This window comes from Pteronotus mesoamericanus, unplaced genomic scaffold (assembly GCF_021234165.1).
Source record: "Pteronotus mesoamericanus isolate MK-2021 breed Mesoamerican mustached bat unplaced genomic scaffold, CSHL_Meso_final scaffold_137, whole genome shotgun sequence".
Classification (NCBI taxonomy): Eukaryota; Metazoa; Chordata; class Mammalia; order Chiroptera; family Mormoopidae; genus Pteronotus; species Pteronotus mesoamericanus.
Window position 1 is genome coordinate 3673971 of NW_026555306.1, and position 12786 is coordinate 3686756.

General features: G+C 48.3%; 1 protein-coding gene across 1 annotated transcript in view; it reads right to left on the minus strand.

The window, feature by feature from the left end:
* Nucleotides 1-4934: 4934 nt before the first annotated feature.
* Nucleotides 4935-12786, minus strand: part of PRKD2 (protein kinase D2) — a 31340-nt gene continuing 23488 nt past the window's right edge. Inside the window, exons 16-19 of the mRNA XM_054588638.1 lie at nt 12291-12389; nt 8037-8304; nt 5610-5695; nt 4935-5363 (exon numbers count right to left, since the gene is read on the minus strand). Of these exons, the coding sequence (XP_054444613.1) occupies nt 5151-5363; nt 5610-5695; nt 8037-8304; nt 12291-12389 (666 nt within the window). The 3' untranslated portion in view covers nt 4935-5150. The remainder of the gene's footprint in view (nt 5364-5609; nt 5696-8036; nt 8305-12290; nt 12390-12786) is intronic.

Below are 12786 nucleotides of genomic sequence, written 5' to 3' on the forward strand. Positions count from 1 at the left end.
GACTTCAGTAGAGACAAACTTTATTCAATCACCCTCTTGTTTAAGACAGACCTAGACTGTGCCTAATGACCTTAATTTTCCAACATGGGAAGACAATTGGGATGGATGGAAGGGAGACCTGGGGAGCTTGCTCTCAAACCAGGTTGTCTCAGTAGTTAGTGTCTGGGGCGATGTCAAGATTGGTTTTTCATCCCTGCTGTTCGTGCAAGACCAGTTGAACCATTTGCTGTGTAAAATATTGGATCTCAAGCTGATACAGGGGTCCGGTCCACAGGCATTTGAAGATGAATATTCCTGGAAGATAAATTAAAATGGTTTGAATAAAGGAGTAAAATCAAGATTTGAGGCCAGAGGGCAGCCAGCTGAGAGGGTTCTGAGAAGGTGAAGAGAGGTCCTTGGTTGGTAGAGCCAGAACAGCAATTCTGCAGATTTCTTTGTTGTTCCTATCGATGTTCTTATCGATAATTACAATACCTGCAGAGTTCCTGGAAATGATCATGCTGCATTGCTTCCAACCAGAGCCCAAAAGTCCCTTCCCTGGCAGCTCCTAACCTGTTGTCCAAATATGGTTGGAGGCCATATTGAATCCTCGGAGTCCACCTCCAAGCATCTAGTTTCTTGTTCCAAGGCTTCATTGGATCCGAATGAATAAGGAGATCACAGTCATCCTGGATCTTGTGCTTGTGTGGCAATTTTCAGCTTCCTTAGGATTCAACAGATCTCTTATATTTGTGAGGAGTTGGGGGTTTCAGAGGAGAAAGAGCGAAACGTGGGTTTGGATTGAATTCGAGGGAACCAAGCTCTGATAAAGACTTTCAGGACTGGCCAGAGCGCAGGAGTCAGCCCCGGGGGCAGGTAGATATGAGCCAGTGAAATCCACACACGGAAAATAATGCATCATTGGCGGGGGGCTGGGGAGGGCAGGGTGGTGAGCCAAGTCTCATGGAGAAAATGGTCTTACCTATTTGAGTGGTCAGAAAGCAAATGGTGATTAAAGGTGGAAAACCAAGGAGAAGATGCAGGGACAAGACTGGGACCAGGAGATGAGTCACAAGAAGAACAGCGCCACTGACACCAAGAGAGAGTGTTGGCAGCATCGGCTGACTTGGGATGGTTAATATTTTGATAGCTGGAAACCTGGGCGAGTTCAGTGAGGAGGTGGTTCCTGCCATTCAGGTTGTTACAGTGTCATTTACTACATAAAAGGTTCGGTGATGAACAGAGACCGTGTCCCGCGAAGGGGCCGTTAGGGAGGCAGTGGAAGAAGCACAGAAACCCTGATTCATAGACGGTGGGAATAGGAAGAGGCTCTGGTAACACTCTAGCGGTGAGTTGGGAGGGGTTTTTGAGGAGGCACATGAGACAATGCTCAAGCCATCTGCAAGGATCCTATTTCCAAATTAGGTCACATTCTGAGATATTGGGGACGACTTCAACGTCTTTTTGGGGGAGACACAATTCAACTCATGTCAGGCCCAGAAACCATTGAAGTTGCATTTTAGTCTTGGGTAAGGATAAAATTAATGATGGGATAAATGCGTTCTGTGGATAAGGCTGCTGCTTCGGGTGCAAGGTCATGTCCTAAATTGTGTACTTCGGACTGACATAGTTGTAATTTGTCCCTGGATACTGTGTGTCCTTATGAGCAAGGGCTTGGGCGTAGATATTGAGTGTCAGTGAGTGAGCTGTTGAAATGAACTGAGCAGATAAGAAGACCACCCACATCTCGGATTAGAGAGGAATTGCAAGGGAAAACCAAATCTTTCAAATTAGCATTTAGAGTCCTAGGAAACTGGGCTTCAGTGGGATGCGGAGGCATAACCATCTGTCCGTGGGTATTGTTGACTTTCCCAGGTGAAATCAAGAAAAGGTTGTGAATGGAGATGAAGAGATATGTGAAAGAAAGCAAAGGATGCCCTAATGGATGTGGCTCAGTTGGTTGGGCGTCCTCCTGCAAAGCAAAAGTTCACGGGTTCAATTCCTGGTCAGGGCATATGCCTAAGTTGTGGGTTCGGTCCCCAGCTGGGGCATATGTTGGCTAATTACATTAGAGTTTATTTGGGTAGGAAATGGTGAGGAAGAGCTGAAGATACCAATAACAGAAGATGCTCTGAGTGACAGCATTAAATGAAAAAACAAACAACAGTTTGCAACAGTATCTACTGTGCACTCTCGTTTGTGTTTTTATTTTTTTCTATTTTTTTGAGGAAGAAATATAACTTCAGTGAAGTTTATTATATGGTAGCATACAATAGCCTATGAGAGCCAGGACACTGCAAAAAGTAGAAAGCTTACATTTTAAATATTATTTCACCTTTAAAATGGCATTTTATTTCCTTGTGGACAAAGACACTTAACATGAGACCTTCCTTCTTTTTTGTAAAATCCTCACCGAGGATATGCTCATCGATTTTGTTTTTTTAAAAAATCTTATTTTATTAATTTTAAAAAGAGGGGATAAGAGGGAGAAAGAAAGGGAGAGAAACATTGATGTGAGAGAGAAACATCACTCATTTGCCTCCTGTCTGCGCCCCAGTGGATGTTTTCTCGTTCTCTCTTTCTCCCTCCCTTCCCCTCTCTAAAAATAAATAAATAAAAGAAAGCAAAATGTTAACCCAGTAAAGGTGGCAGCATCAGAAGGCATAGAGAGAGGCTTAGGCTTGACCATTTTATTTAGGACCTAGAGGTCTGGGACTAACCACATGCCAATGGTAACATCGGGGTTTTTGATGGGGAAGACGGGCGTGTTGCAGGGGCTGCAGGCGGTGTCAGGAGGCCCTGAGTGGAAGGCCGGAGGCCCTGGGAGCCTCTGGTGTCAGTACGTGGTAAAGCAGTTTCAGGAGAGGCGTGAAAGGATCTATTGCCCCAGCAAGAGGTTCAGCCTCCGAGATACACCCTAGGTCTGCTGAGTTGGAGGCCCAAAGGGAATCAGGTGGGTTGCGTAGCTTAACTTTGTGGGCCTGAGGGAGAGGTCGATGGGTTATTTGCGGGGGGAGGCAGGGGTTGGTAAGGAAGGGTAGTGGACCAAGATGAACGGGGCAGTCAGGGACCGGGAGAAATAAACGTTCTCGTAAACATGAAAGGCTAACATTCCTGATTGATAGGACATCCCCTCTGAAAAGCAGTTTGAGTAAGAAGCTGTGCTGGGTAGTAAGGGACCCAACGAGACAGAGTGTCTTAGACAAGGGCAAAACGCATGGCAAATAGTGGCATCTCATCACAGCCATCGCGGCATACTTGGGGGGAGGGCCGCGAGATACCACCAGGGTCGGGTGGCCCCTGTATCTACTAAAACGGTGGCAGCAAGCCCATTAATGGGGATGGTCATTTCCCTGTGAGGGCTGAGGGGTGTTTAGGGACAAGAGAAGAAACTCTGCTGGGAGTCATCAGCGAGACAATTTTAGGCTCAAATTCCTTTTTTTATTATAAAACTGGACAGCCTCAAATCCAGTGTTCCGTTACCCTATCTACACGTCTCTGTCAAGATTAAGTTTTGTGGTATGCATTGGTCCTGAAAAAATGGATATTTTAAATCTCAATTTCGTTTAAGATATAGGACCTTACATTGTGTTGTGTGGATTTGATTTTATCTGCCATGACATCCTCATGATGTTGGGCTACCTCACGGAATTCTGTAATTGAGGCGCTTTCTTTTTTCCAGGTAACTTTATATTTCTGATCACTTCCCTAATTTCTGGTCTCAGGACAGTAAACCTAGAGGCCAAGACAACTGTCAAGGACCAGGCCTAAGTAGCCTTTCCATACATGTTCTAGCCCCGGTATGCCCTTGGAGATGGATTTGTCCCTCTGTCGTCTGGATCTTAGATCAGTTTTAGAGAGGAATTTAGGATGGAGTCTGCAAGACATTGCCCCCTAGTATTAGTTTGGGTTACGCCTCGGGGGTGTTCTGGTTCATTTGGAGAGACCCTCATTTGGCTGAGGCTCATTTAGCTTTTTCAAATCAAAGAGCTGCAGTTCCAGGATCTACCAACAGATGGACTCATTGATATAAATTGGGAAAACACGAAGAACAAGCTCCAGGTACTAACTAAACGAAGACACGTAAGTCTGAGTGCGACCAAGGTGTAAAGAGAATGTATCCTGGTGCACGCTCCCACATCCCTCGCCCTCATCTGTGGGACTGAGAGTCTGGCTGACAATGGGGAACTGGAGGGCAGGACTCAAACGCAAAAAGAGGCTCCCTCTGTCCCCAACCTCAAGGATTGGAAGTCAGCTCAGACTAGCTCTCCCTGACCCCCAAGCTCGCTGTCGGCTGCCCTGTCCTCCTGGGCTCCCCTTCCCAGCCCTGCCCACTCTGGGTCATCACTATCCAGGGACAAGCCTGTCTCTCTATGAAATGGTGGGCCACCTGAGGGCAGGGCCTGGGGTGTTTTGGTCACCACCGTGTTCCTAGCATCATCCAGCACGGTGTGGCAAATGGATAAACCAGTGAATGAGCACATTTAGTGTGTAGAAGTCATCACATCAATTTAAAATCACAAATATGATGTGTCAGGTTTATGCTATAGACCAGACCTCTGCCAATTGCATTGTCGTTATTAATAGTTGTGATTAGTAATAAAAACACCAAATATAAAATGCATCAAACCGGCCATGAGATTACTTTTCTCTGAGTCCTCCATTTCTCCTCCCCCTCCAGCCATATTTCTTCCAGCTCTCCTCCAGGCCTAACTCTTCGTCCGCGACTCTTCCCTCTCCTCCTTATGCCACCTCCATAGCTTCTCCACTTCTACTCTCCCTTTCTGGCAATCCTCACCATATCATCCACCCATTAGTCCTCTTTCCAAAACTCTTTCCGCTCGCTCCCTCTCCCCCATGTTTCCCACCTCCCCTCCATCCCGCCTCCTTTTTAGGCCGCCCTCCTTCCAGGTGAACAATCTGACGATACAAGAGGTGTGGCCAGAGACCGTGGCCAAAGGGACAGAGATGAGTCCGTTTTAATAGGTGGGGAATTCACTTTGGAAATGACTCCCAGCATCCCCCGCATGCTCCTCCCCCGGGGCGTATCCCACTCAGTTTGGGCAGAAAGTCGCTTCCTCTAGAGCAGTTCATCGCTGGGATGGTGTAGAGGGTCGCTTCCCGAGGCGAGAGGACAGCATTACGGACAGCCCGGGTGAGAGCAAGGAGCCTCAGAGGACACTGATGCGTTGAGCCAGCCCCTGCATCTCGTGGTCCTGCGGTGGGAGGGCCCCCCTGAGCTCCCTGTCGGCGGGCAGCCCCGGCCCGGGCAGGGGGTGCTCCGCCACGAACTGCTCCCAGCGCGCGTCGTCACTCTCGTGAGTTATGTACCGCTCGCCCATCTTCCCCTCCAGCTCTCGGAGGTCCAGCCAGGTCTGGTACTCCTAGGCCCGGAAAAACGCGGGTGAGCTTGAGGGCTGCACCGACGGCAGCCAATAGCGACTCAGCGCTAGGTACCAATGAAGGTGAAGACTTCACAACGGGACCAGCCAATAGAGATGTAGCTCCGCCCCCTTCCGCAGCCCAGCCAATGGGAGACTCAGCCGCGTTCCCCATCCACCGAAACGTACCACACCCTTCACTACTGTGCGGCCAATGAGCTCTAGTTCCAGCTCCGCCCCCTGCATCACCTGTAACCACGGGTGGCTGAGAGACTTGTCCACGCTGTAGCGCTTGCGCATCTTCACCTGCAGCAGGTTGTTGATGAGGTCTATGGCTGCGTGGGGAGAAAGACAGCTCAAGCCCTGCGGGGTGAGGGCCAACAGGCCGCCCCGGCTTACTTGCTGCCCATCCAGGCCTTCCTTTTGCACTGACCCAGGTGGCTCAGAAGCCTCACCTGCATCACTCACTCACCCACCCGTTTCCACATTAAATCACAAATGTTTCCCCCGTACACACGTGGCACATATACTAACTCCTATCTCTCTTCAAGCCTCTACCTCAGTTTCCCCATTCTTATGTCACATTCATAAGTTTGTCATATACTGGTACACACCGGCACATCTGTACTATTTTTCACTTAACACTTTTCTTTAAGCCAACTCATCTGCCCAAGTGTGAAGTGGAGAAAGCAAGATGAAAAACAGCATGTCTGGTATGCTACCATTTGTGTAAAAGGGACATGAGAGAATACGTGTCCACATGTTGCTTCCATGCATACAGAGTGGGGCAAAGGTAGTTTTACAGCTGTTCATATGAAAAACAATACAAGAGTTAACAAATAATACAAGAATAAACTGTTTTGCATGCTCGCAACGGTAAGCCTACTTTGGCCCACCCCTGTCTAAAAGAGATTTGTCATAGCCACTTGCCTTTGGGAAGAATGGCAGACATGCGAGTGAGAAAGAATTTTCACGGTGGGCCCTTTTGTGTATTTACAAATTTAAACCATGTGAATATTTAACCTAAGTAAAAGTCAATATAATTTTGTGAATCACTTCACTTTTTAAGGTGAAAAAGAATTTATGTAAAATGAAAACTTCACATCATTCTGAACAATGGAAATCCAAAGATCACGTGCCATGTCCACAATAAGAAAATGAAAATAAACAACGTGAGTAGGTGGTAGCCAGTCACCGGTTTCCTGCAGAATGCCAGAGACCAAGGCCCGTTCTTTACGAAAAGGATTAGCGAGTCTCAGACATTCAGGACCAGCCAGCACACTTGCCCGGGGCTCTCTCCTCGATCAGGAGCCTTGAAGGACAAAGGCCTCACTGTGTGAACCCCTCCGAGTGTGGGCCTTGTCTACATGGGCGCTCTGTTCTGGTCAACACCCCCAGGCTCCCTCCTGCACACCCATCCACTCTCAACTCCACTCACGCACGCTTGACAAACTTACTGAGCAACCTCTGAGCAGGTCTGAAGGCAACCTGAGGACCTCCAGGATTAACCCCAGTCAGTCCACATTCTCAGTGCTTACCGCTCTTAGGCCCACCACCAACTCTTCTCCTGCCCTGAGTAACCCTCATGTCAGCCCCCCACCCCGGCCTGTTCCATGAGGTCACACCCTTCTAGGGCCCTTACCCCTCACCCTGCTCACAGACCACTCAACAACCTCCCCTTCCCATGATCCCTTCTCTCCAACTTATCTCAGTATTCCCCGAATCTAGGACAGTCCAGACGGGGCACAGAGTAGGAACTCAGCATGTCCTTGTTGAATAAAGTCCTGTACTCCTCGTCCTGAGCTCCTGGCTACAGGCCCTACCCCTTGTTCTAACTTATTTAGAGCTTCTTATCCTAGCCTCACCCTGGGCCCACCCTGACAGACACCTAGCTCTGATCCAAGCAGGAGGACTTAAGTTTCCCAGGCAAGTGCCGAAGGCAGAGGTCCAAGTCACAAGGCCAAGTGCCACAGCGTGGCTGCAACAGCAAAGCCCCTTCCTGCAGACATCCTAGACTGCGCCTTGGTCCTCCCTCCCCTCTCCTTGCAGCCCACGCTTCTCCGCACCCTGGGTTTCCAGGTGTGACTTTGGTCTCTGGGCTTGCAGTGCTTTTCCCAGACAGCTTCGGAAACCCTCCAGGGCCCTGCCCCTCCGCTAGCCACGCCCCTAAACCAGCCCCCTCTGTCAAGGAACCCACCTCCCAGGCCCCAGTCCCTAGTCTACCCCAGCACCCAGCAAATTCATCAAGCCCTTTCGGGGTCATAATCCCAAAGACTACAGGCCGTAGCTAACACCTTGGGAATATCTTCCCCTGCTCCTGGCACCCCAGGTGTTTGGCTTCCTCAGGTCTAATCCCTCTTCTGATCTGATCCTAGACAGGCCACGCCCAGTTTAGCCCTCAAGACGCCAACCAAGAGTCTGTCTTAGAGCTTCTGGGCACACCGTTTCCAACCTACAAAACCTGGTCTAGGCCTGAGTTTGGGGCCCTGGTTCCATACACGCCCCCTGCAGTTTAAAAAATTTACCTTCCCCGTGGCCCCGCCCCATAGCTAGGCTCCGCCCATAGAAAAGCTCCACCCCGATTACACCAGGCTGTTTCAGGGCCCACCCCTCTCGTGGCCCTGCCTGCTCTTCCCTTCCAGCCCACCACAGGCCTTGCCCCAGGTCCCCGCACACCTCCTGCAGAGATGCAGCTCCAGGGACAAGCCGGGTACATGAAGGCGGCGTTCTGGATCTGGTCGTTGATGTCCTCATCCTCATTGAAGGGGAATGTTCCACTGAGGCTGACATACATGATCACGCCCACTGACCACATGTCCAGCGAGCGGTTGTAGCCCTGGTTGAGCAGCACCTCCGGCGCCAGGTAGGCCGGCGTGCCCACCACCGAGCGCCGGAATGACTTCTCCCCGATGATGCGGGCGAAGCCGAAGTCGCAGAGCTTCACCTGCCAAGGTGAGGGATAGAGAGTCTGAAAGGGTGTTGGGGCTGCATACCCTACCCAGTGTCACCTCTCATCACAGTTTTCTATTCGAACCAATATCAAATATCGGTTCGAATCCAAGCTCCTCCACTCACTAGCCAAGTGACCCTGGGCAAGTGACTTCTGCTCTCTGTGCCTCAGCTTTCTCATCTGTATGTGGAGGAGGAGGGTCACACCAGCGCCTGCCTCAAGGGTTGTCATGATGGGCAAGCTTACAGGACAATAAATGCCCAGCATGCTCCCTGCCACCATACCTGTCACATGGAACAGGTCTTACTCAACCTCCACATGCCTGTTTCTCTTTTGCTCAATGGAGGCGCTAAGAGCCCCTACCTGAAAGGGTGGCTGTATGGACTGAAAGAGTAAACCTGCGCCAAGGGTTAGGTGCGGTGACTGGCAGAGTGAGCCTCCGTGATCTCGGGCGAGGGACCTAACTTCTCCCAGCCTGTTTTGTCATCTGTACTGAGGATGTTAATAGCAGCTTCCCCTTGAGCTTCCCTGGCGATTAATGGGACTAGGCAGGGACACTGCTGACCGGGGTACCCAGGCAGTAACAGGTGTGTGTCTAGCACTCCCTGGTTGGTGGTGGCAGTCTAGAGTCATGGACAGGCTCCAGAGCCAGCAAGACCTGGCTTCAAGGTCCTGCCGGCTGCCCGCCGATCCTTGGCAGCACTTCCTCCGTGCAGCCACCTCTGCGTGTATCGTACCTCCCCTGCTCAAAATCCTTCCCTGGCTCACTACTGCTCTCCAGCTAAAGCCCAGAATCCTTGAAGCCCCAAGCCGCTGCTGCCTTCAAAAGCATCCACACCCCAAGCCTGACCTGCATCTCAACATGACAGCCATACCACTCTTTCCTAAGATCCTTTTCCTTTAAAAAAAAAAATGTATTTATTTAGAGAGAAGGGAATGGAGGGAGAAAGAGAGGGAGAGAAACATCATTTGGGTTGTCCTCTGTATACTCCCTAACTAGGGACTGAACTGGCACACTAGGCATATGCCCTGACCGGGAATCAAACCCGCAACATTTTGGTTTGCGGGATGACACTCAACCAGCTGAGTGGCACTGGCTAAAACAAATTCTTTTCCTTTTTGACAGGTCTTTGGGATCTTGTCCTTTTCTAAGATCCACAGTTTTCCACAGATCTTACAATGGAATATTATTCGGCCATAAAAATAAATAACCTTGCAAATATTTTTAAAAGGATTTTATTTATTCTTTTTGATTTAAAAAAAAATTATTTATTTATTCTTAGAGAGGCGAAGGGAGGGAGAAAGAGAGGGAGAGAAACATCAATGTGTGGTTGCTTCTTGCACGCTCCCTACTGGGGCCCTGGCCCACAACCCAGGCCTGTGCCCTGACTGGGAATGGAACCAGCAACCCCTTGACTTGCAGGGAGGCACTCAATCCATGGAGCCATTCCAGCCAGGGTAAACATGCAAATATTAACTAAGTGAAAGAAACCAGTTACAAAGGACCACATATTATTCTATTGTATATTTCATTTATATGAAATGTCCCGAATGGGCAAATCCACTGATGAAAATGTTGTAAAATTGATTGTGGTGATGGTTGTACAACTCCGTGAATGCACTAAAAGCCATTGAATTGTACACTTTAAAACAGCAGTTGTGCCCTGATTGGTGTGGTTCAGTTGGTTGGGCAATGTCCCACAAAGTGAAAGGTCGCCAGTTCAATTCCTGCTCAGGGCACACGCCTAAGTTGCGGGTTTGGTCCCCAGTCATGGCGGGTATGAGAGACTACCAATCAATGTTTCTCTCTCACAACAATGTTTCTCTCTTTCTCCCTCCCTTCCCTCCTCTCTAATAAATTAATGAATGAATAAATAAATATTTTTTAAAAATTTTATTCTACCAGTTTCTTTTTAATTCTTCTTTCTGTTTATTTTTTAACATTCTTTACTAGAAAATGTAAAGTGATAAATATGGTTCATATTATATTCCTAGTGGATACTATTATTCCAAATCAGGGGTTCTCAAGCTCAGCAATATGGACATTTAGGACAACCCAGTCCTTTGTTAGGGGACTGTGCTATGCTCTGCCAGATGTTTAGCAGCATCCCTAGTTGCCCGTAGCAACCCTCCCCTCCAACAGTTGTGCAACCAAAAATGTCTCTAAGATTGTCAAATGTCCCCGGTGCGGTGCAGGGCGGGGGGTACGACAAAATTGCCCCAAGATGTAAACCACTGCTATAGATGAACGTTTTTTGGGCACAGAGGTGGGGATATCTTTGTTTATGACAGACCCTCAGGCTCCAGCACGGAACCTGGCACCTAGCATGTGCACAATAAGTTTTAACTGACTAAAATGAACCTCTGGCTTTTGAAATGAAATGAACTAAATGATTGTAAAGTGAAGATAACAAATCAAGAAAACTCCACAGGGATGCGGCAGGGCTAAATGAGAAACTGTAACTAAAGGCCCTTAATTATAGTAGGCACTCAGTACTCTACAGCTGTGACAACCGTCACCCCGGCCCTGCCCCTAAGGTGGTCTCATCACCTGGTCAGAAGGTTCTCACGCTGTTTTCTCAACAGACTCACAGGAGACATTACCAGTCATCCTCCAATATTTGTTCTCTGCTTCTCCCCTTCACAATAAAATCCTGGGTGAAGGGAGTCCAAGGGTACAAACTTCCAGTTATAAGATAAGTAAGTCCCGAGGATGCCATGTACGGCATGGTGACGATAGTTAATAACATGCTGTCGCATATTTGAAAGTTGTTAAGAGAGTAGATCTTAAAAATTCTCATCACATGAAAAAGAATTCTGTAACTACGTATGGTGACTGATGTTAACTAGACCTATGGTGAACATTTCACAATATATAAAAATATTGAATTATTATGTTGTACACCTGAAACCAACATAATGTATGTCAATTATACCTCAATAAAAAGAACTGTTTTAAAAGAGAAAAACAATAAAAACAAAATATTTGGAAACCAATTTAAAAATAATAATAATACAAATCTTAAATTGAGCTCTGGTCGGGTGGCTCAGTTGGTTGGAGCATTGTCCTGTGCACCAAAAGTTTGCAGGTTCGATCCTTAGTCACAGCACATACCTAGGTTGCAGTTTCCATCCCTAGTCAGGGCACATACGGGAGGAAACTGATCAGTGTTTCTCTCTTACATCCATGTCTCTCTAGGTCTCTCTCTTTCTCTCTCCCCCTTTCTCCCTCTCTAAAATCAATAAACAGCCCTGGCTGGCGTGGCTCAGTGGATTGAGCACAGGGCTACAAAGCAAGGGGTCACCAGTTCAATTCCCAGTCTGGGCACATGCCTGGGTTGTGGGGCCAGGCCCCCAGCAGGGAGTGTGCGAGAGGCAACCGCACATTGATGTTTCTCTCCTTCTCTTTCTCCCTCCCTTCCCCTCTCTCTTAAAGGAAATAAATAAAATCTTTTTAAAAAGTAAATAAATAAATAAAATCAATAAACAAGTCCTCAGGTGGGGATTTTTTAAAAAAACCTTAAACTGAATGCACCACATGATCACCCAGAATAGACTATATTTCCCAGCCTCCCTTGTATCCTGCCATGTTCATGTGATCAAGTTCTAGCCAATGGGATGTGAGAAGAGAGATCTGTGCAATTCCAAAGTATTGCGTTAGAGAAGGCAAGGTGTATGTCCATTTCCTCTACCCTGTTTCTTTCCTCCTTCCCCCACTGTTATCTTTTCACATGGTGGGCAGCTATCATGAACCATGAAGACCAGGCAACACCACAGAGATGCCAGAACAAGATAGCAGAAGCCATCGTCCCCAACACCATGTGACTTACTTTTCCAGCTCCAGAATGCTTACGCTGGATGCTACGTGAGTGGAAAACAAGCCTCTATCTTAGCCGTTGTTGTTATGATTAATATGACACATCCCCACCTGCCACCAGGGTTGGTTGAACTTCCCAAATTCAAGAGAAGATGTAACTGACCTGGGGAAACGGGTCGGCTGATGCCAGCAACACGTTCTCTGGTTTCAGGTCGCAGTGGACAATGTTCTTGAAGTGCAGATGTCTCAAAGCCACCAGGATCTGAGGAGAGGGGATGGAGCCGGTCAGGAAGGTGGAAAGGTGTCTGCTGCAGGTCCTGCCTTCAGCAGCCAGCCCTCCACACCCCATCCATGCCCTTGTCCGCACCCCCAAAGTGCCCTCTGGGGCCAACAGAGGCATTGGAACACCAAAGGGAAATCTCAAAACCCTAAACTATGCCTGAGACAGGGGTTGGCATATAGTTCTAGAAAGGCTGAGCTGGAGCAGTGGGCTTGAAGAGATCTGGAGAGCCTGTGCAAATCTTTTGCCTTCTCATTGTGTTCGCTGGATGACTTTCGAGGACAAAAAAGCCAAGTGGTAAGCTCTTGCTAAAAAAGAGCTATTAAGCCCTGGCCATGTGGCTCAGTTGGTCGGAGCATCATCTTGTGCACGAAAAGGC